This window comes from Geotrypetes seraphini, chromosome 11, assembly GCF_902459505.1.
Source record: "Geotrypetes seraphini chromosome 11, aGeoSer1.1, whole genome shotgun sequence".
NCBI lineage: Eukaryota > Metazoa > Chordata > Amphibia > Gymnophiona > Dermophiidae > Geotrypetes > Geotrypetes seraphini.
This window is the reverse complement of record NC_047094.1, coordinates 61,007,780-61,032,524: the sequence shown is the minus strand read 5'-3', so window position 1 is coordinate 61,032,524 and position 24,745 is coordinate 61,007,780. Positions and strand designations below refer to the sequence as shown.

The window sequence follows — 24,745 nt, the reverse complement described above, 5'->3', positions numbered from 1 at the left end:
TGGTCCATCAAGCCCAGTAGCCCATTCTCATGGTGGCCAATTCAGGTCACTAGTACCTGGCCAAAACCCAAGGTGTAGCAATATTCCATGCTACAGATACAGGGCAAGCAGTGGCTTCCCCATGTCTTTCTCAATAACAGACTATGGACTTTTCCTCCAGGAACTTGTCCAAACCTTTCTTAAAACCAGATACGCTATCCGCTCTTACCACATCCTCTGGCAACTCGTTTCAGAGCTTAACTATCCTGAGTGAAAAAATTTTCTTCCAATTGGTTTTAAAAGTATTTCCTTGAACTTCAATGAGTGTCCCCTAGTCTTTGTAATTTTTGACGGAGTGAAAAATTGATCCACTTGTACTCATTCTACTCCACTCAGGATTTTGTAGACTTCAATCATATCTCCCCTCAGCCGAGTCTTTTCCAAGCTGAAGAGCCCTAACTATTTCAGTCTTTCCTCATACGAGAGAAGTTCCATCCCCTTTACCATCTTGGTCGCTCTTCTTTGAACCTTTTCTAGCACCACTATATCTTTTCTTGAGATAAGCAGACCAGAATTGAACGCAATACTCCAGATGAGATCGCACCATGGAGCGATACAGGGGCATTATAACATTCTTAGTCTTGTTAACCATCCCTTTTTTAAATAATTCCTAGCATCCTATTTGCTTTTTCGGTCACCGCCACACATTGGGCGGAAGATTTCATTGTATTGTCTATAATGACACCCAGATCCTTTTCTTGGGCGCTAATCCCCAAGATGGACCCTAGCATCCGGTAATTGTGATTCAGGTTATTCTTCCCAATGTGCATCACTTTGTATTTGTCCACTTTAAATTTCATCTGCCACTTGGGACGCCCAGTCTTCCAATTTCCTAAGGTCTGCCTGCAATTTTTCACAATCTGCATGCATTTTAACAACTTTGAACAGTTTAGTATCATCTGCAAATTTAATCACCTCACTCGTCATTCCAATTTCCGGATCATTATATATAAGTTAAATAGCACTAGTCCCAGTACAGACCCCTTCGGCACTTCACCATTTAACCCTATTCTCTGTTTTCTATCAGATAACCAATTCCTAATCCACAACTGAACTTTGCCACCTATTCCCCGACACTTTAATTTTCTCAGGAGCCTCTCATGAGGAACTTTATCAAAAGCTTTCTGAAAATCGAGATATACTATATCAACCGGCTCATCTTTATCCACAAGTCTATTCACACCTTCAAATAAGTCAAGCAAATTTGTGAGGCAAGATCTCCCTCGGCTGAACCCATACTGACTCCGTCTCATTAAATCATGCTTGTCTACATGTTCCACAATTTTATTTTTTATAATCATTTCTGCCATTTTACCTGGCACCAAAGTGAGGCTTACCTGTCTGTAATTTCCCGGATCTCCCCTGGAGCCCTTTTTAAAAAAATCGACATAACATTGGCCACCCTCCAATCTTCAGGCACTACAAATGATTTTAGCAACAGGTCACTAACACACTTGAGAGCTTACCTCATCCTTTTTAAGATTCCCTTAAAATTCTTGGGGTGATATTTGATTCTGCATTGTTTTTCAAACCTCAAGTTAACTGTCATCCGATATACTTTTTTTGCCCTGTATTGTTATTTGTCCCCTTCAGCCTTATTTTGATCCTTCACTTCTCTGTTCACTCCTTCTCTATTGTTATCTCAAAAGCAGACTACTGTAACTCACTTTATGTAGGACTCCCTCTTCATATTCTAAAAGGGCTCCAACTAACCCAGTTCATTTTGGTAAAGCTCCTCCATTCTGCCCACCATTTTGATCACGTCACCCCCCTTTCTTCATGCAGAGCACCTGCTCCCTGTATCCGCTTGTATCAAGTTTAAGCTTCTATTTTTGGTCTTTAAATTCCAATATCCTTCCAACCCGCCCTACCTTAGTTCATTCCTTATTCCTTACAATCCTTCACACTCTTAATTTCTCATCATCCAACCTTCTTGCAGTACCCTTACTTTCATCCTTTCACCTCATTATTTCCTGTGAAACCAGTTATCAGCTATTTAGGCCCTTCCCTCTGGAGTGCTATACCACCCCACATCCACTCTGAGTCTTCCTACTCAAAATTTAAATCCTTACTCAAGACCTACCTGTTTCTAGAATTATTTGGTTCATCTCCATCACAATTATTTTAGCCCCACCCTTCCGTTTCCACCCCCTGATTTTACTACTATTGTAAACCGCATAGTTTACTTTTTTGGATTACATGCGGTATAATCAAGTGCCTGGAAATAGCATTAATATTTATTTATGTATACATCATTCCTTACACTGCTACTTTTATTTTCAACTGTTCACATTTCTTCTTTTTTTCCCTTTCAATTCAAATTTCTTTTTTGGAAATCTGTATCTTTGCTTCCAAGGTATAGTTTTCAACCAACCCTTGGTTTCAGCAAAAGAATATATTATGAAGGCACAGTTTATTTGTATTTTTAGGAACCCAGTAGATGTGCAACATGAACATTTCTGCAATAGTCCTGTAACTACACCGAGACCTCCCCCCAACTCATTTCACATAGGCCTAGACAGGATTTGAACCAGTGACCCTACAGTGAAAGGCTCTGCAATGTTAGCTCCCTTGACTGATCCAGTCCCCATAAATGTTATATGCCAATATAGCATATATTGCAATAGTTTAATACTCTTGCAAATAGCAAACTACTAATTTGATTATTACTACCTTGGTCTCTTGGTTGTTTTTATTTTCAATGCCATAAATCTCCTGGAGAAGATAACCAACACGATCCACCTATGGGAAAACCAGAAAAAAAAAGGTTATAGGAATTTTGCCCTGCATGAAGTACTTTTAGATTTAACCCAACATTCTCCCCCAGCATCACATGAATCTCCAAATCCACCTCCTGAGGACTACTGAAAACTGAACCCTGTGGCTTTCAGAGAAGCAGTAAGTTATCATGACCATCTGATGAGACTCAATACCAACAGACTAAACAGGTTAAAGCAAAGTTATCAAGTTGTACAGGCCATCTGGCCACTCATGTGAATGCTCAATGTTCCATTTACTCTCTTTTATAATTTAACTGTTGAAGGGGGCGTGGCTTAGCGTGCACACAAAATGGTCGTGTGATCGCAGCGCTCCTCTTACCTGGGCAACCGTTGAATAAATAAAGATTTCCTTTTAAACTGTTTTTGGCTGAAAACATCGGAGAGGACAGCGGGAGCATGGCGAGCACCCGACAGAGTAAGAGTGAAACCGGAGGGGCTGTGAAAAGGCAGGATCAAATTACCCCGAATAAGGTTCCGCTTCCTGCTGATGTATCAGAGGAGTTAAGCAAAGCTGAAGTTATGGGGGAACTGAGGCAAATCAAACAAATGCTGACAGAGACTGTGAGTAATATGGCAGAACTGAAGGAAGAAATCCTGAATATACACAGACAAATGGAAGTAGCTAATAAAAGAACAACAGAGTTAGAAGTTAAAATGGAGAGCTTAGAATGTAAAGGAAAAAGATGCAAAAATGACAGTTTGGAAATAATTCAATTGAAAAGTCAGCTGGAAGATTACGAAAACCGTGGAAGAAGAAAGAATATAAAACTTTTTGGAATACAGGAAAATTTGGAAGGGAAAAATGCAATACAGTTTTTAGAAAATTTAATTCTTAGATTATTGCAGTTGGATTTCAAACAGCCTTTGGAAATAGAACGGGCACACAGGATTCCAATAAAGAGTCTGGAAAATCAAGGGAGACCAAGACCATTAATATTCAAGATGTTAAGATACCAGCAAGCAATAGAAATTTTAAATGCTGCCAAAAAAGATAAAAACTTAAACTATAAAGGATCCAAAATATGGTTTTTACCAGACTTTGCTAAAAATACAGCAAATATTAGGAAGAAATTCCTTGATCTGAGATCTCAATTAAAGGAAAAAGGATATAAGTATGGGTTATATTACCCAGCAAAAATGAGGGTATCTTGTGGGGATAAATCTTTGTATTTTGTTGATCCGGAAAAACTAAAGACTTTTCTTTCAAAATCAGAACCTATGTCATTTTAGCACAATGGGTGTTGAAATGAAGGGATAAATACTAAGACTGGATTGGTGGATATTGAACAAAAAATTAAATATAAAGAACTATGGGACTTTAGTTTGTTGGAAAAAGAAGAATATGCAACAAAGAACAGGAAATAAAAATGGACAAGTGAAAAGAAAATAAAAGAATGTAAAGAAGAAAGAAGGATAGACTGGAAAGACATTAAAGTGAAGTTATTAGACTGAACTTTTAGGAGACTGAAAGATGGATGGTTGGAGTAAAGAATGAACAAGAAGGATTAAAGGACTGGACAAATTAACACAAAAGGAAAAGTGAAGACTGAATAGGAAAATAAATAGATGTGAAGAAGAAGAAAGCAGGACTGATAGACTAAAAGGATATTATTAAAAAAATAAATAAATAAATGGCAATTGGCAGTCAAAAGTCTTTAAGAGTGGATGGATGGAGATAAGAAATAAATATGAAAGTTCAGTTTATTTAATAAGTCAGAAAAGGACAATAAGGAAAAGATTGCAGAATGGACTAATGATAGAAAGGACAAGTTATATGATATTTAAATGCAAGTAAAGGAAAGGAAAATGAATAATATAAAAGAAAGATACATAAGAATTTATTGGTAGCTGAAGGAATGTAAAGATTGATGTTGTGATAATATAGTTTTAAAAAGATTGGATTTAATTTGGAGAAGAGGAAATATAAAAAGGGGGGAAAAAATTATTTTGAAAATGAAATACAAATGTTTAAATACAAATAGAGGATAAAAACTTATAAAATTGAAGTTTGTTTGTTTTTTTTAACAGAAATATATGAAGAGATGGATATTTGTTGTTGGATATTTAAAGGAGGATAGGAGAAGATGGATTAGATAATATAAGATATAGGAAAATGATACTTTTTATTAAATATATGACTATGATAGAATTTTCTTGAATGAAATAAAATGTTGGGGGAAAGAATTAGAGATTGGTGAAATGATAAAAATGCATATGGAATGTTAGGAAATAAATATGGTTATGTGACTAAAGGTTAAATAATAGATAGAGAAATTAATTACTTTAAAATGGAAAAAAAAAAAAAGAAAAAAGGTTTTATGATTAGAAGAGAGATATAATTAGATATATTGTGGAGAGGTAGTGAGTTTGTCTCAATAAAGGATAAAGGGGTTATTAATAAATATTGGTTGCCTGGGAGGGAGGGGGGAAGTTGGGATTACTGTCCAATGTGTGTCCTTAAGCAGTCATTATATTGGGGGGGGGAAAGGGGGGGGGGAAGAAGGTGGGTATTAAAGATATTACTAGGATGATTAAGGAAAAGATTAATAAGGGATTGGGTAATTTGGAGGTAAGAATGTGTGCCATGGGGAGAAGTTTTTTTAGATCTTAGTTATGGAAGAAGGGAAGAGGAAGATTATGATAAGGAGTATAAAATATATTATGTCTTTTAAGATATTTTCTATTAATGTCAATGGCCTGAATCATGTAATCAAAAGGAAAAAGGTATTATCATTTTTAAAGAAGCAAAACGCGGATGTTTATTGTCTGCAGGAGACCCATCTTAATATAAAGGAATCACAGAAACTAACGGGTGGGTGGGTGAAAAAAAGTTTTTTTGCTCCAGCAGAGGATAAAAAAGCAGGAGTAGCAGTTCTTATAAATAAAAAGTGTATGGCCAATTTTAAGATAGTAAATTCGGACCCACATGGAAGATGGCTACATTTTGATATAAGTATGGGAAATAATGCCCTGACGTTGTTCAATATATATGCCCCTAATTCGAATCAATCAGAATTCTTTAAAAAATTGCAGAGTATGTTGTTACCACTGGCTGCTTCTAATTTAGTGGTGGCTAATTTTAATGCTGTAATGGATCCATTAATGGATAAAAAACCAGGTAAAAGTATAAAATCTTTAGGTTTAGATAATTTGGTTCAATCATGTGATTTGAAGGATATATGGCGTATTCTTCATTTTAATGATCAGGAATTTTCATTTTGTTCACAGGTTCATAAATCATTTTCAAGAATAGATTATATTTTTATTTCATCACATAAGGTGCAGCAAGTGATTAAGGCTTCCATTGATCCCATTATCATTTCGGATCATGCGGAAGTATGGATAGATTTACAATTAGATCAATTAGAAAATAGAAGACCTCTTTGGAGATTTGATAATGCATTGCTTGTGGATGAAAAATTTTTGGAAAATTTTAAAACACAAATTAGTGATTTCTTTCAAATTAATTTAGTAGAAGATACATCTATTGAAAATGTATGGGACGCTTTTAAAGCGACTATGAGAGGTCATATTATATCATATTCGGCTTTTGTTAGGAAACAGATTAAAAAACAGTATATAGAGTTAGAAAAAGAAATTAAAATACTAGAAACTAAATTGGTAAGCAAATGGGAACATGATGTATTACAAGCTCTTTTGAAAGCAAAAGGTAAATATAACGAATTAGCTTCAAAAATGATAAGAAGAGACTTGTTTTCCAAACAGACAATGTATTATGGAAATTCTAATAAGGCGGGAAGATTATTGGCAAATTATCTTAAAGCAAAAAAAAGAAGAACTAACATTAATGGGATAAAAGATGATAATGGTATAATAACCAATCAAACGGATATAATTTTAAAGCAATTTCTAAAATTTTATAAGGACCTGTATTCTTCCGAGCCTTATTTGGAGAGGCAAAAAGATGGTAAAAATTTTTTAGATTTAATTATTGGACCTAAGGTTCCTGATCATATAAAACGGAGTTTAGATGAACCTATATCATTAAAAGAATTAGAAACAGCGTTGAGATCTCTTAGAGTTGGATCCGCTCCAGGTGGTGATGGTTATACAGTAGAATTTTATAAAACATTTCAAAATGTCCTTTCCCCATATTTACTAAATTTATATCAGACACAACTTATAAAAGGTGATATTAAAGGTACTATGGCTGAATCAATAGTAATTGTTTTGCCTAAGCCAAATAAAGATCCTACTTTGGTTTCAGACTACAGGCCTATATCTTTAATAAATGTGGATAATAAACTTTTGGCGAAAATTTTGGCTTTGAGATTAGCCAAAGCTCTCCCACATATTATAGACACGCATCAGACGGGTTTCGTTGCTAAAAGACATTCCTCTAATAACTCTAGATTATTGTTTCATATGTTAAATTTATCAAAAAAAATGGATGAACCGGCTTTTACAGTTTCCTTGGATGCAGAAAAAGCGTTTGATAGGGTAGAATGGAATTTTATGTATCAGGCTTTAGAATGGTTTGGTATAGGTTCTGGATTTATACAAATGGTAAAAACATTGTATAGCTTCCCGATTGCAAGATTAAATATTAATAATATGATATCTGATGGTTTTCAATTGCAGAGGGGAGTTAGACAAGGTTGTCCTTTATCTCCTTTGTTATTTGATGTTGTATTAGAACCCTTATTGTTAGCAATACAGCAAGCAAGGGGGATACAGGGTATTCCATATTCTGATATGGAATATAAAATTTCGGCTTATGCGGATGATATTTTACTTTATTTGAGGAATCCAGAGTCTACCTTATCTTGTCTATTGGAATTAATTGATATGTTTGGCAAATTTTCAGGTTATAAAATTAATTGGAGTAAGTCTGAACTTATACCTTTAAATGTTCATTGTGTAAAAGGATTATTTGACGCTTTTCCGTTCTTATGGAAAGAAGAAGGATTTAAATATCTTGGCATTCAAGTTAAAAATACAATTGAAGATACAGTAAAAGAAAATGAAAAATTTGTATTGAAAAGAGTTACAGAGTTATGTGAGCAATGGAATCCGTTACATCTTTCTTGGTGGGGGAGAGTTCAAACTATTAAAATGATGATCTTGCCTGTAGTTTGCTACCAAATGAGTATGATACCTATTTATTTTCAGGGGTCCTTTTATAAAAAGCTTAATAGCATTTTAACGAAATTTCTTTGGCTTGGTAAAACGCATAGAATAGCTTTGGTATCTTTGCAAAAATCAATTAAGGAGGGAGGGGTAAATTTTCCAAATTTTTATAGGTACCATCAAGCCTATATTTTACGTCAGGGTATGTATTGGATCCTCCCAGAACTGATAGATAATGCACCGGATTGGTTATACTTGGAATGGCGCCTTATGTTTCCCCTAAATTTAGTTCATCTTCCAAGTATCAACATGCCTAGAAGATACAGAGAAAATAAGATATTAATGGATACTTGGAAAACGTTGAGGTTTATTAGTAAATTAACACCTGTCCCAATAAACAAGTCAACTAATCAGTCTTTATGGATAAACTCCAAGATTAAAATTGGCGGAGCTCAAATCCTTTGGAAGGAATGGATTATTGCAAGCATTAGATCTCTGAAAGATGTTATTTCGGAAGGTAAACTGCTGGAATTTTCACAATTGCAACATAGATTTGGTCTTAGTAAAAAACAAAGTTTTAAATGGTTGCAATTGAAGCAGGCCATTCAGGTTGGGTTCCCTGAATGGAAAACATTGAATAATCAATATAGTTTAGAGTTCTTATGCTTCCAAGCAGACTTCCTAGGGCATCAAGTCGCATTGTGGTATAAATTAATATCTGGATATTTGAATAAAAAACCAAAAAATGGTCTAAGAGACATTTGGAGCATTGAGATTAAGCATCAAATTACTGCATCTCAATGGCCACTAATTTGGTCTTGGAGAATGAGATGTACAGTGTCAGCATCTATGAGGCAAACTTGGTTCTTTTTATTACATAGAGCTTTTTGGACCCCTACACGTTTGCAAAAATTAGATAGTTCTAAGTCCAATAAATGCTGGCACTGTAATCTGGAACCTGGGACGTTGGATCATTTACTATATCATTGTCCCTACATTAAAAGTTTTTGGAATGCAATTTGGCCACAAATTAATAAATTGATGGAAAATCATGTAGCAATATCATATGATACAGTGTTATTTGGAATGATGATGAGAAAAAAAAGTCAAATTTCACCAGAAAATAACAAGCTTTTACTAGTCATGTCAGGGGTTGCCATTCAGCATATAACCAATAACTGGAAGAATCATAGTAACCTTAATTATACATTTTGGTGGAATACAATTTGTCATATATTCAAAATGGAAAGAGTAATAGCAATACAAAGAGGGACATATCCTAAATTTATAAAAATATGGGGGCCATTGACAAAGTATTGTACTGAATGAATAATAGGATTTATCTTCTTCTTTTTCTTGTCTTCTTTATGGCACACATGGAGGGGGGTAGTGAAAATAATTTTACATAACATGTTATAATATGGTATACAATATGTATAAGGTGATTGGAAAGTACTTGAAGGGTGGGGGGTGGGAGAGGGGATAAAAAAAAATTTGTTCAGAATATTATGTAATAGATATAAAAGTGATATTGTGTATTCATTAGTTGTACCGTATTTTCACGCAAATAACGCGCACCCGTATAAAACGCGCACACGGGTATAGCGCGCAGAAATCACGATGATATGTACAAAAACTTTGGTATACCGCGCTCACGGGTATACCGCGCATCCTGCCCGACGCTCCTTTCGCCCGCCCTGACTTTCCGACTCTCCGTTCACCCCCCCTGACTTCCGTGCACTGTCCCCCCTTGAAGGTCTGTCCCCATCCTGAAAGCCTGATGCCCCCCCCCGACGTCCGATACATCCCTCCCCCCGAAGGACCGCCGACTCCCCAACAATATCGGGCCAGGAGGGAGCCCAAATCCTCCTGGCCACGGCGACCCCCTAACCCCACCCCGCACTACATTACGGGCAGGAGGGATCCCAGGCCCTCCTGCCCTCGACGCAAACCCCCCTCCCCCCAACGACTGCCCCCCCCAAGAACCTCCGACCGCCCCCCCAGCCGACCCGCGACCCCCCCTGGCGACCCCCACCCCCTTCCCCGTACCTTTGGTAGTTGGGCCAGAAGGGAGCCCAAACCCTCCTGGCCACGGCGACCCCCTAACCCCACCCCGCACTACATTACGGGCAGGAGGGATCCCAGGCCCTCCTGCCCTCGACGCAAACCCCCCTCCCCCCCAACGACCGCCCCCCCCAAGAACCTCCGACCGCTCCCCCAGCCGACCCGCGACCCCCCTGGCGGCTCCACGACCCCCCCACCCCCCTTCCCCGTACCTTTGGTAGTTGGCCGGACAGACGGGAGCCAAACCCGCCTGTCCGGCAGGCAGCCAACGAAGGAATGAGGCCGGATTGGCCCATCCATCCTAAAGCTCCGCCTACTGGTGGGGCCTAAGGCGCGTGGGCCAATCAGAATAGGCCCTGGAGCCTTAGGTCCCACCTGGGGGCGCGGCCTGAGGCACATGGTCGGGTTGGGCCCATGTGCCTCAGGCCGCGCCCCCAGGTGGGACCTAAGGCTCCAGGGCCTATTCTGATTGGCCCACGCGCCTTAGGCCCCACCAGTAGGCGGAGCTTTAGGATGGATGGGCCAATCCGGCCTCATTCCTTCGTTGGCTGCCTGCCGGACAGGCGGGTTTGGCTCCCGTCTGTCCGGCCAACTACCAAAGGTACGGGGAAGGGGGGTGGGGGGGTCGTGGGGGTCGCCAGGGGGGTCGCGGGTCGGCTGGGGGAGCGGTCGGAGGTTCTTGGGGGGGGCGGTCGTTGGGGGGAGGGGGGTTTGCGTCGAGGGCAGGAGGGCCTGGGATCCCTCCTGCCCGTAATGTAGTGCGGGGTGGGGTTAGGGGGTCGCCGTGGCCAGGAGGGTTTGGGCTCCCTTCTGGCCCAACTACCAAAGGTACGGGGAAGGGGGGTGGGGGTCGCCAGGGGGGGTCGCGGGTCGGCTGGGGGGGCAGTCGGAGGTTCTTGGGGGGGGGCGGTCGTTGGGGGGGAGGGGGGTTTGCGTCGAGGGCAGGAGGGCCTGGGATCCCTCCTGCCCGTAATGTAGTGCGGGGTGGGGTTAGGGGGTCGCCGTGGCCAGGAGGGTTTGGGCTCCCTTCTGGCCCGATATTGTCGGGAAGTCGGCGGTCGTTCGGGGTGGGGGTGCGAGTGGTCCTGCCGGGGAGGGGATGTATCGGACGTCGGGGAGTCGGCCGGGCAAGAGGGCTTGGGCTCCCTCTTGCTCCGATCGTGGATGCGGGTGCGGGTGGGAGCGCGTGCGAGCGGTCGTTCGGGGTGGGGGTGCGAGTGGTCCTGCCGGGGGGGGGGGGGGATGTATCGGACGTCGGGGAGTCGGCCGGGCAAGAGGACTTGGGCTCCCTCTTGCTCCGATCGTGGATGCGGGTGCGGGTGGGAGCGCGTGCGAGCGGTCGTTCGGGGTGGGGGTGCGAGTGGTCCTGCCGGGGGGGGGGGATGTATCGGACGTCGGGGAGTCGGCCGGGCAAGAGGGCTTGGGCTCCCTCTTGCTCCGATCGTGGATGCGGGTGCGGGTGGGAGCGCGTGCGAGCGGTCGTTCGGGGTGGGGGTGCGAGTGGTCCTGCCGGGGGGGGGGGGGATGTATCGGACGTCGGGGAGTCGGCCGGGCAAGAGGGCTTGGGCTCCCTCTTGCTCCGATCGTGGATGCGGGTGCGGGTGGGAGCGCGTGCGAGCGGTCGTTCGGGGTGGGGGTGCGAGTGGTCCTGCCGGGGGGGGGGGGATGTATCGGACGTCGGGGAGTCGGCCGGGCAAGAGGGCTTGGGCTCCCTCTTGCTCCGATCGTGGATGCGGGTGCGAGCGCGTGCGAGTGGTCGTTCGGGGTGGGGGTGCGAGCGGTCCTGCTGGGGGGGGGTGAATCGGGCGTCGGGCGGGAACTATGTTTTAAAACTTTTGTATACCGCGCTCACGCATATAACGCGCGAGGGGTATGCGCGGTAGGTAAAAACGCGTATAACGCGCGCGTTATATGCGTGAAAATACGGTAACTCAATATTTTGTACACTTCATGTAAAATATGAAAATGAATAAAGAATTATAAAAAAAAAAAAAAAAAAAAAATTTAACTGTTAAAAACTCCAAGAATTATACTCTTCAATTCCATGGAATCTCAATGGCATCAAAAGGCATATAAGGTTTACCTCTTGTCTAAGGTAATAGACTGTGATATCCTTATCTTTTTGAGCCAGTCATCAGATTGCCATCCTCTTGCCTACCCTATTCAATGTGGAAGGAGAATTTAACACAATAGGCACCTGAAGTTGAATGTATCTATGCTAGGGAAATAGGCCTAAGATAAGGTCACAGAGTCAATTATAGATTTTCAGGTTTATATCAATCTCTAGAAATATGATCTGGCCTCCAGTAGAAAACCCTTAAGGAAATGATAAGGGACAAAATTATTAGTTATGCTAGTCACCTCCAACAAATTACTCTAGAATCATAATAGCAAATGGATCAACAAATGTTATATTTAGAAGCACAGTGAAACAATAGGTCTTAAACACAACCTTTTAAACATAATTTTTTTTTTTTTTTTAAATCTTTATTCATTTTTAAACTTATAATAAGTGTGATAACATATCCATACAAATAAAAAGATGCCCACTGGTTGCCAATTTCACATAGGATAACTTATAAAATAGCCCTTTTGACATTCAAAACCATGCAAACTAATTCTCCAGCTTTTATCGACAGATTATTGATCCCTTATGACCCACCAAGATCTTTGAGATCCATATCCCAATTTAACCTCAATATCCCTTCATTAAAAATAATTGGCACACGCCGTACTACCATTTTTTCTGTAACAGCCCCAACGATTTGGAACTCTCTTCCGCTTTATTTAAAAATGGAAAATAATTTAAAAACATTCTAAAGCAACTTAAAATGCTTCCTTTTTAAAGATGCTTTTAACTGAAGTTTTATTTTATTTCAAAGTTGATTTTAACTGATGTCTTATTTTGGTTTTGTTTGTTTGTTTTTTAACTCCCTGCCCTTTTGTACTTGCCATTAATGTTTCTTCCATTTACTATAGCTATTGTATTTCCTCCCTTTTTACCTTGTGTGTCTTTTGTTCGTTCGTCCACAATAACTTTGCATGTATTATTGTTCGCTTTGTAGTTTTTAGAAAGTATGTATTAACTGTAATATTGTTTGTCTAAAGGAAAAAATTTTTTACTCTGTACAACGCTTTGTAGAATTGATAAAGCGTTTAATCAAATAACTAAATAAACAATAAACAATAAAACCATAAATATATCATTTAATAATCAACAATGATACATATAATATTCTCTTATCCCCCCCCACCCTTATCTATCATATAATCAATACTTATACAACATGTAACAATAAAAATACCCTCCCTCCCACCCCATATGAGAGGTAAAGATCTCAGATGCCTGCACTGATGTTTAACAATGGTTAAATCAGCCACTAGCAGGTCAGGGTATCTTTCATTGAGCTAAAAACCTCCCAGAACTTCTATTGCTTATGTTCACAACTCTCAATAGATGAATATAAGAACTGAAAATTAGTACTTATCTTTTAAAAATTAGCCAATGGCGTGATGGGACCGTTTCACCAATGTGTTTGGCTTTTTCAGGAGTCTAGATTAATATACGAACATCTCTGCATTAACTACAGATCAAATGGCTGGTGCCATTTTGATCAGTAGTTAATAAAGAACTGTTCGCAACAGTGGCCTTAACCGTTTCACCCGTGCCTGAAAGACAGATTCAAAAGAAATATCCTGTCTTTCAAGCACACAAGTAGAAGTGGATAAAAAAGTATCTGTGGCAACACATACAATCCTTCCTGTTTTCAAGCCAGAAAGTTTTGGATCACCAGCACGCTTCAGTAATGAGCAATATTTTTGAAATCCCCTGAAGAAGCTGACGGGCTAAGGCCACCATTGGGATATGAGATAAGTGCCTTTATGTTCGTTTATGCTGGTTTGAATATTACGTGGATGTTGGACAATAGCTGGTTTAAACATTACAATTTGGGACTTGAACAATCATTTGACATTTAGCCATTTCTTGAATGAATTTATGTTGTCTTCTGGATGACTTCTAAGAATTGAAGATTGACTAAGACATGTTTTAATGCACTAGCTAAATATTTAAACACAAGAGTTTTTTTGCTTTTGGCATTATTTTTCACTTTTGCAAAAATAAGGGGTTTTTCTGACCTATGATAATACCCTTGCCCCCATTGTGTCTTTTGAAACAAGCCATGAGCTTAGGGCACGGGGACGTTTAAGGTCTTTTTCCCCCTTGCAATTGATATCAAAATATTATTTTCTGTATTCATTTTGGTGTATGTTTTTTTTTAATACAGTTCTGCTTTCACTTTATTTTGGTATATTTACAGTACAAATTCTTCATAGGAAAGCCAATCCGAATAGAAGGGCTGCAAACTGGAAGTGTTGCTGAAGTACATGAAACCTCAAATATTTTCTGTGGCCCAGAAAGATGGGAACATTGCAGAAACACCTCCATAAGTTCCAGGAAGGCCAGAAACTCTCCAGGAGCCACTGCTGCAATGCCGTTTCCATGTGGAAAGGGGGTCCTTCAGAAAGGCATTTACCACTTCCTGGGTTGAGTGGTTGTGTGCCACAGGCTGCGCTAACTGACCCTGTCTCGTCAAAAAGGATCTCCATATCAGATTTACTATATTCTGGGGAGAAGCATTGATCAGTGAAAGCAAATGAAACCTGCAGAACCTCTAACTGGGCTCTCGTGGGTTCAGCAGTCTCCACACACCTCCACTTCACATCATCACGAGATAGGGAGTCCGAATGGGAAGTTTTACCCACTTCTTGGATCCATAGCAGTTCACCAGCCCTGGAGGACATGGATGGGCTAAGCACAAATCTCCCACCCATCCCTTGCATGTGCTATGGCACACAGTACATGGATGCTTTGCCAAACAGCACAAATTTTTACAAGTATTGGTATCTGTGCCCTGAGGAGTCCATCCCAGCTGATTAAAATCAAAAATCGACCAGATTTGAAGCAGAGGATTTTGAAAAAAAGATCGATTGAAATCCAAGCTAGCTACCGGCAGTAAAATCACACCAAAAAAACAGCCTGAGGAGACTTATTTGAAACACAGAAAAAGGGGTTCTGGTGGTGGGAGACCTAAACTAACCCCAGAAAGCCTCAAAATTGGGATTTTCAAACCCATCTGATTTTCCCATAGGAAATAATGAGGTTGTACTCAGTTCTGTGGAGTTGCCTGCTTCAGTGCAGCTGGAGAGAAGGAAAAGACTTTCTGCCTCAGATGCTTCCAAATCCAACTCCAAACCAAGAAATCTTCGGGATGCCCATCAAACCGACCCCGACCGAGACCTCCACCCCCACAGAATCGTGCAGCGCACAGGGTGCACAACTACGCAGCTGGTGCCCTAATACCCCAAGGGTTCTTACACAGAGTGCCCACAGCCTGTGCTGAAGCCACTGAGAAACTCAGAAGGCAAGCTGGCTCTCAGGTAAACAGACACTGAACCCTGAAGACACACAATAGGCTGGCTCCTCAGGTCCACCCATAGGCTTGCCCTGCAGAGCTGCAGTCCAGCTCAGCAGAACTTGTGTCCTTTCCCAGGCAGAGGATCCCCAGATATGAGGTCTCAGAGCACCAAAGCCTCAGAAAAAATGAACTTAGGTCAAAAAGAAACAAAACTAGGCAGAGCAGAACAGAACACCTCTGCACAGTTTGCTTGCAGAAGAGAAACCGAAAAGGAACACAGGGCTCCACCTCCATGTGTGAGGTGATAAAAATTGTAAGTAATTACACTTCTGCAAGTACAGTTCGTGGGAAAGGATTGATCTCCATATATATATGGACTCCTGAGTGGATGAAACAGAAATTGAGTTATCAGTGAAGCTAAGTATGGAAGAAAACCAGTATACATGCATTACATAATCTGCAAAACAGCAATTTTCAATCTAGCCATTTTACTTAAATAAGCACCTTCAAAAATTGTTCTGCTTGTTGTATTCCCAAAACGCTAGCAGAGGATTTTTTTTTTTCAAATGCCATTTTCTGAATTCTAAAAAAGCAACAGGTACTCACAATTTGTTTCTGTTTTAAAGGCTTGACTGAGAAGCTGCCATCCACATGCTGGAAATTAAAAACATTTCAGATTAGGATCAATAACCCTTGGAGCATGTGCCATGCTGTGGCAAATACACATTTTGTCTAGCAGTACAAATAAAAAAATAGGAGAGCACAAACATTGTCATTAATAGGCTGCTTATTGGGAATTGGAGTTACACTCTTTAATGTTATCTACTACATCTTATCTATATTTTAGGAATTTTTTGAAAACTTACTTGTTCAGGAAGTTTTTAGAATAATGATATTGATATCATTTTGATACTGTTATTAATGAGTCTGGTTTTGTAATCTAAGATAATAATACCCTTAGCGCACATGCGCACTTCAATTTTTGTGGCTCCGTGCGTCCGTTGCTCTATGGTCGGCAGAGAAATGTTGCAGAGTGTGGCGCGTGTGTGGCGCGTGCGCACATTGGGAGCAGACATCGGGGAGAGAAGGAGGCAGTGGCGGCGACCGAGCTACGGAGCTAGGGGAGGGAAGGCCACAACTACTGCCGCTCCGTGGTCGCAAAGCCTTCTTCTCTGCCTCCACTCTAGAGTCCCCTCTGGGTGAATTTCCGGGTCGAGGATGAGGATTTGTTGGAGGCTGGTGGCGCTGCCACAGAGGGGGTGGGATGGGTGGGGGAGCAGGGCGCAGGTAGGGAAGGAAAGAGACAGAGGGAGGGAGAGGGGAAGGAGGAGAGAGGGAAGGAAAGAGACAGACAAGACAGCAGCCAAGAAGAGAGAGAGAGAAAGAGATAGAAAGACAGACAGCAGCCACAGAGAGAGAGAGACAGAAAGACACACAGGCAGCGGCCAAGGAAAGAAAGAGCGAGAAAGAGACAGAAAGGCACATAAACAGCGGCCAAAGAAAGAGAGAGATAAAAAGACAGAAACATACACAGACAGCAGCCAAGGAGAGAAAGAGATAGAAAGACAGACAGACACACAGACAGCGGCCAAGGAGATAGAGAGACAGACAGCGGCCAACGAGAGAGAAAGAGACAGAAAGACAGACAGACATACAGCGGCCAATGAGAGAGAGAGAAAGAGACAGAAAGGCACATAAGCAGTGGCCAAGGAGAAAGAGACAGAAACATACACAGACAGCGCCTAAGGAGAGAGAGAGAGAGAGAAAGAAAGAAAGAAAGAGACAGAAAGACAGACACACAGCGGCCAATGAGAGAAAGAGACAGAAAGGCACATAAACAGCGGCCAAGGAGAAAGAGAGAGAAAAAGACAGAAACATACACAGACAGCAGCCAAGGAGAGAAAGAGATAGAAAGACAGACAGTGGCCAAGGAGATAGAGACAGACAGCGGCTAATGAGAGAGAGTGAAAGAGACAGAAAGGCACATAAACAATGGCCAAGGAGAAAGAGGCAGAAACATACACAGAGAGCAGCCAAGGAGAGAAAGAGACAAAAAGACAGATACACAGCGGCCAATGAGAGAAAGAGACAGAAAGGCACACAGACAGCGGACAAGGAGAAAGAGACAGAAACATGCACAGAGAGCGGCCAAGGAGAGAGAGAGAGAGAGAGAGAAAGAAAGAGACAGACAAACACACAGCTGCCAATAAGAAAGAGAGAGAAAGACACACAGAAAGACAGACAGCGGCCAAGGAGAGAGGGAGAGACAGAAAGACAGGCAGACAGAAGCCAAGGAGAGAGAGAGAAAGAGACAGAAAGACAGACACACACAGAGCGCGACAGAGGGAGACACACAGAAAGACAGCAGCCAAGGAGAGAGGGAAAGACAGAAAGACAGGCAGACAGCAGCCAAGGAGAGAGAGAGAGATAGAAAGACCGAAAGACACACAGACAGTGGTCAAGGAGAGACACAGAAAGAAAGACAGACAGCGGCCAAAGAGAGAGAGAGACAAAGAATGACAGACAGACACATCTATTCTAGCACCCATTAATGTAACGGGCTTAAAGACTAGTTTATTATAATTCACTGTATATGTTCAGTTCTCTAAAAGGTGATGCGGGATAGAAATAAAGTTTTATGTTATGAAGATGTTAGTAGTCTCAGTATTTTAAAAATCTGGACTGCCAAAAAGCTTGTAAAGCCTAACACCTATATCAGTCAGGGACATAAATGCCATATGAAGACACAATTCACCTCCAGAACATCAACAAAAAAACTCCTTGCTGATCTTTGTAATGGGGAGCTCTATGATAAACATAGCTAGTCCATCTCAAGAAGCACCAATTTGTTATTCACATTATCATGTTAGGTTATAAATAGCGAGGCAAATGAGATGTCATAAATCAACCCAACAGTAGGGACATTTTAGAAGACCTTTCTTATAAAGATAGGCCCTCAATTACAGACTTGTGACTTTCACAGAAAGATTGGTAAACCATAGACTTTTATGTCTTTTTAAGATTTGTATTAATAAAGTAACTGTTGGGTTGATTTACGACATCTCATTTGCCTCGTTTTGTTTGCTTGCATTTGTGTATTTTGAGGCAATTTTCTTCTTTCTTTTCTTGCTTTGGGTTATAATAGCAGCATTTCACCATAATTAATAATATAGTAACATGGTGTTGGCATGTTCTCATTTGAAATGCATCAGGTCAATAAGTTTTAAAATGGAAGGCTTTTTTATATGTCTTTTCAGCCTAATTGCTCAGTCCTAATCTCCTGCAGTTCATCAGATTAGATTTTTTTCAATATATCAGTTTTCACATTCACAAACTTACTCTTTTTCACATTCATCATCCATTTTGGTTTTTTGTGGTTTTTTTTTATTTATTCTTTATTAAATTTTCAGTTCTTACAAAAGTGCAATATAACATACTTCATCAACCCTTAACAAAAAATCCCCCTCCCTTCCCTTCCTTCCAGAAAAAAAACTTAAATCAGAAGATCATTAAAAACATATACCCCCCCCCCCCCCCGGATGTGCAATTATTATATCAAACAAAATTAAAACTACAATAATTCTACAAAAGACATCAATGGGCCCCAAATAAATTTAAAACAAGGAGTAAACTTAAAAAGTAGGCTGAAAACCTACCTTTTTGAGATAGCCTTCAACTCTTAACCCTACTCTCCTCTGCTCACCATCCTAACCGGTATCTTACCTCCCCCACAAACTGTATCCCCTAATAGTAGTAGTAGTAATAGCAATGCAGTGGGCCGAACTCTTTGTGATCTTGGGCAAGTCACCTACCCTCCATGGCCCCAGGTACAAAACTTACACTGTAAGCTCACCAGGGACAGAAGTACCACCTGTAAAGAATGTGTACAGCACAGGGTATGTCACTTCCAAAGTGGTAAACCTACCTATGGAAGTTGCCCCTTTCAAAGTGACTAGGATTTTAAGAAATTTATATAGTTGTTTGTGGTCTTTTAAGTAGCAGAAAATTGAATAGGACTGACTTGGTGTTAAGTTTAAATGGTTGGAATTGTTCCTTGTCCATTGAAAGCAAGACAGAGCCAAGTTAGTTTTCCAGAAAAAAATTATGTATTCAGGTGGTTTGCTTTATATATTTGGCTTGTGTGATTACTGCAAACTGTATTATTAATAATTGCATTTCAATTGATGTAATCTACTTTGGGTTGCTCTGTTTTTCAGAGAAGGTGGTATATACAACACCACAAATGACTTAAAAACTGTCCTCTTAATGAGAAAAGTGGCCTAATGGTTGGTACAGTAGGCTGTAAACTAGGGAAACCAATGACAACTACCCGCACCCACAGTTTGTTTATTGCAGTTTAGAATCAATTTTTGCAGGACACATAAAATGGCATGCATGGCTACATATATGTAGTCATTACTTAAAATGAAAGATTAGGTTCTTACCTTTGGTAATCTTTCTGTTAATCCCCGGATTCAGTATGTGTTTTACCTCTACCCCTTGCAAAAAGCTCCACACATTGTTTTCTGCTCCTCCTACTTAGCAGAGGAACACAGAGCCCTCTATAATTGAGTCCAAAAGCAAACGAACATCTCTGGAACAAAGTATACACCAAAACAGGGCACTAGGAACTTCCCCAAACACACAATTATTATTCTGTTCTGCAAAATATAACAGAACAATTAATAAACAGTAAACATGAAAAACGGGCTTGAACGTGGCAGCAACAGGAACCAACCTACTGTGTGCAATAAGCACAAACTGGAACTACACCAGCAGCAAAGACTAGTACTCACTAAAACAAAATGAATTCCTGCAGGGCCCGTCTGCAGGATGAAAGATACTCAGGCCTGAAAGGAGAAACATCTGAGGCAGAAAATGCAGGCGATACAGAAAGAAACAGAACAGAGGGTAGGCCATACTGACTAATAGAGATTAACAGAAAAAAAGATTACCAAAGGTAAGAACCTAATCTTTTATTCTGTTACATCCCTTCCGGAGTCAGTACGATAGGTGATGTACCAAAGCAATGGCAACATCTAGGGTGGGACAGAAGAGCCTGCCCGCAACACTGAGGCCTCAAAGGTGGCCACAGATTAGAACTGCCACGTTCGCTCTGTACAATCTTGTAAAGTTATGAAGAAAAGACCAAGAAGCTGCTCAACAAATCTCAGCTGGATGAACCGCTTGAGACTCCACCTGTGAAGCTGTGACACCCATGGTATAATGGTCTTTCAGAGAAACCAGCGGCTACTTACCACATGAGATGTATGTCAACAAAATTGGCCATGTGAATCCATCTGGCAACAGAGGGCTTGCATGCCGGCCCACCAAACCTGGATTGACCAGTCAGGATAAACAGATGGGCAGAAAGATGGAAGTCATTAGTTCTTTCTAATTAAGTAAGACTGTGCACACCTAATTTCTGCAATATCTTATCTTTCTCTGAAAGCATGGAACTAAAGGCAAGCAGACAAATTTCCTGGTTGACATGGAATTCCAAAACCACTTTCAGAAGAAAGGAAGGAACCATACAGAGGGAAACCCCTGCCTCCATGATCCAAAGGGCTCCCCTACAAGAGAGAGCCTGCAGCTCAGAAATATACCTTGCCAAGTTAGTTACCACGAGGAAAACTGTCTTGACCATAAGGTCCAGAAGGGATGCATACTTAAGCAGCTCAAAAGGAGCTTCTGCAAACAAACACAACATTTAGATTCCACGAAGGAAAAGGCTGTTGCAGGGGTGACCACAAGCGAAGCACCTCCTGAGAAATCTGGTCACATCCGGATGCTCCATAAGCGAACTTGAACCGTTGAGCACTCTAGAACAGGAAAGGCCTGCTACCTGTACCTTAAGGGAAGCCAATACCAGACCAGCCTGGAGGAAGGCCAGGACCAATGGAATAAGAACATGCAACGGCTCCATCTGATCACCGGCACATCACTGCTAGAAAGCTTTCCAAGTCTTTGCATAAGCTACCAGAATAGAGGGCTTCTTAGATCTCAAAAGAGTGGCAATGACTACATCAGAGTAGCCCCTCTGAATCAAGGCCATGCGCTCAAGAGCCATGCCGTAAGACCAAAATGCTGGGGGTTCTCTATAGGAACTGGTCCCTGACTGAGAAGGTCACGATGAAGAGAAAGTTTTAACTTATTGTCCAACTATAGATGGACCAGATCTGCATACCATGGACAGCGAGGCCAATCTAGGGCCACCAGAATCATCAGGCCTGGATAAGTCGTAATCCTGCAGATGACTCGACCAACCAGGAGCAAGGCAGAACGACCAAGGAGTTCCTGAGTTGGCCAGGGCTGAATCAACATGTCCAACCCTAAACTTCCTGACTCTGTCTTTCGATGTAGAAGCGCTTGATTTTTGAGTTCTTGGCTGAAGCCATCAAGTCCACTGACGCACAATGAGATGAAACACCCTCTGTGAGAGAGACCACTTGCACAGTTTCTATGTTGGACATGTGTGCCGTAAGAGAGCTTGAAGGTGCACTTCTGCTCACCAAAAGAGCATGCGAGCTTCCTGACTCAAGTGAGCACTTCTGGTGCCCTCCTAACAATTCACGTACACCACTGCTGTGGCATTGTCTGAAAACACCCTTACTGCTTTTCCTTCCAGGGTGTTTTGGAACGCAATCAACGCTAGCCGGATAGCTTGGAGTTTCAGATGATTGATCAATCAACTCTTTTGATGGAGAGTCCACCGGCCCTGGATGGAGTGGAAAGACTGGCATTGGTCATAAGAGTAATCCACTCTGTGATTCGAAGAGGCATGCCAAGCTCTAGAGCTTCTCCATAAATCCACCAGTATAGACTGCTCCGTGCTGATTCTGTCCAGAGGAGTGACATCTGAAGAGGATGATGCTGAGTAAATCACCAACACAGGAGGGACTCCTGCCGAGGCCACATGTGCGCCTTGGCCCAGGGCTCCACCTCCAGAGAGGCCACCATGGACCCCAATACTTGAAGGTAATGCCAAGCAGTGGAGTTTGGGAGCACTAAGAAATCCAAGATCTGTTTCTGGAGCTACTGTTTGTATAGCTTGGGAAAAATAAAACCCATAACCTCGTACCATGTTGAGCTGAACTCCTAGATATTCCAATGTCTGAGATGGCGTCAGCAGGCTCTTCTGAAAATTGACAATCTAGCCCAGGCACTGTAGAAGAGACACCACTGTTTCTACTACCTGCTCGCTCTCCAGTTTGGACGGAGCACTGATCAGCTAGTTGTCCAGATAGGGGTGTCCTAGGAGGACCCCCATTCAACAGAGGTGAGCCACTACTACCTACTGACCCAACAGTGGCAATTCTTATGGTCTTATCACTTTAGTGAAAATACATGGGGCAGTCACCAGCCTGAAGGGTACAGCTGCAAACTAGAAATGCTGTTGGAGAACACAATCTCAAATATTTCCAGTGTCCGGGAATATGAAGAAAAGCTTCTGTCAAATCCAACTAAGCTAGAAATTCCACCACAGTCACTGCTGCTATGACCAAATGCACTGTTTCCATTTTAAAGTGCAAGATCCTCAGAAAAGCATTGACTGCCTTGAGTTCCAGAATGGGCCTCCAGTCTTCTGAGCCTTTCTTTGGCACGATGAAGTATAAGGAGTATCTCCTGGAGCCCTATATGCTTTTGGGCTCTGGGTCTACAGCTTGAATATCCAAGTGAAGCTGTAGAGTTGCTCGGACTTTTGACACCTTTTCTGGCCATCTGGCTGGAGAACCCAGAAATAAATCCAGGGGATGACAAAAGAAGTCTATCTTGTGTCCCTTCTGTATGATATCCAGCACCCATTATTCTGAGGAGACGCATACCCATTCCTGAAGAAACGCTGACAACCGGCCTCCAATGTGAGTAGGTGTAGTTGGAGTCCTGGTGTCATTGGGACTTCTTGGAAGAGGGGATGGGGAGAGCAATAGAAGCCTGCTGGCGCCTGGGGTTGCTATAACATTGTCTGTACCCTTGAGAGTATCTCTGGGTGGAAAAGCCCATGGAATTTTGGCAAAACCAGCATGAGGGCCAAAAATTACTGCGACTCCCCCCGTGACTAGATTTCTAGTAGAATCTCTGCCCAGAGAATCCCCGAGAGCACTGGTGAAATCGCCAAGAGCCAAGAAAATTACCATGCCCAGGCCCGTTAGCAGTCCTCGGATGACGTTCTGTTACATTCATCATTAGATCATCCAGACCCAGTGGCATAGCAAGGGAGGGTGGCATCCAGTATCACCATGCCACGTGCCTCCCTCACCATTTGAGCAACCCCAAAATCTTCCCTGCCACTTGAGTGCCCCCATCCCCTGCATACCTTTTGAAATGTTCACCAGTGGAAACAGCATCTTTCAGGTGCTGCTCACACTGGCAGTCTCCCTTCTGACGTCAAGTCCTGCTCTCGTGACCAGGATGTTAACATCAGAAGGGAGACGATGCTGGCATGAGCAGCAAGTAGAAAATGTTGCTCATGACAGCAAACATTTAAAGAGGTTCGCCGGGAGCGAAGAGAAGGAGAGGTGCTAGCACCGGCATCCCCCACAAAGACAGCACCCAGGGCAGTCTGTCTCCCCCCTCCCCCTTACTATGATACTGTCCAGACCATTGCCGAAGAGCATTTGGCCCCCCCAAAGGAAGTTAGCTCAAAGTAGCCTTAGAGGAAGAATCACCCACCCATTGCCTGATCCAGAGCATTCTGCGGGTGGAAATAGAGTAAGCAAACACCTTGCTCAAGACCCTGAACATATCATATAGAACATCTGCCACATAGTTGACATCTGCCAATACTAAGTGTGGGTAAATGTCTTCCTCCAACAGAGGAGCACGGCACAGTCTAGTGTGACAAGCGCATGCCAGGTTAGAAGCTGCTGAAGTCACTTTCATCCCTAGGGCCAGGGCCTTAAATTGCCTTTTGAGGACCGAATCCAATCTGCAGTCCTGCCCATCCTTTAGAACCACTCCTCCCTCACTAAGAAGCAATGTACGCTTGGTGACCTGTGCCACCAACAAATCCACCTTGGGTGTGACAAACATCTACTGAGAGTCAGTTGCCATAGGATACAATCAGGCCATAGCCTTGGCTACTCTCAAAGGGCCCTCTGGGGATTCCCAATGACCTGTTACAAGAGCTGTAATATCTGGATGCGAGGGAAAGCATGTGGTCTGTGTTTTAGAACTACTCATTACAAAAGTCTGCACAGCTGAGGTCTGTGGCAGTTCCAATTTCAATTCCTGCAAAGCCCATGTGACGATATCCAACAGACCCTCTGGCTTGAAAAGCCAGCGCAGTCAGGTCATCACCCAGGTCTAGTGCAACCACAGCCTGCTGGTCATCGGCATTCGCCTGAGCTTTGG

At 42.2% G+C, this 24,745-nt stretch overlaps 1 protein-coding gene across 4 annotated transcripts in view; it reads right to left on the bottom strand.

The window, feature by feature from the left end:
* MGRN1 (mahogunin ring finger 1) overlaps positions 1 to 24,745 on the bottom strand; it is a 156,902-nt gene that overhangs the window by 56,391 nt on the left and 75,766 nt on the right. For all 4 annotated transcript variants that reach the window (XM_033962959.1, XM_033962958.1, XM_033962960.1 and 1 more), the window contains exons 8-9: positions 15,998 to 16,045; positions 2,713 to 2,781 (exon numbers count right to left, since the gene is read on the bottom strand). In XM_033962959.1, coding sequence (XP_033818850.1) covers positions 2,713 to 2,781; positions 15,998 to 16,045 — 117 coding nt within the window. The remainder of the gene's footprint in view (positions 1 to 2,712; positions 2,782 to 15,997; positions 16,046 to 24,745) is intronic.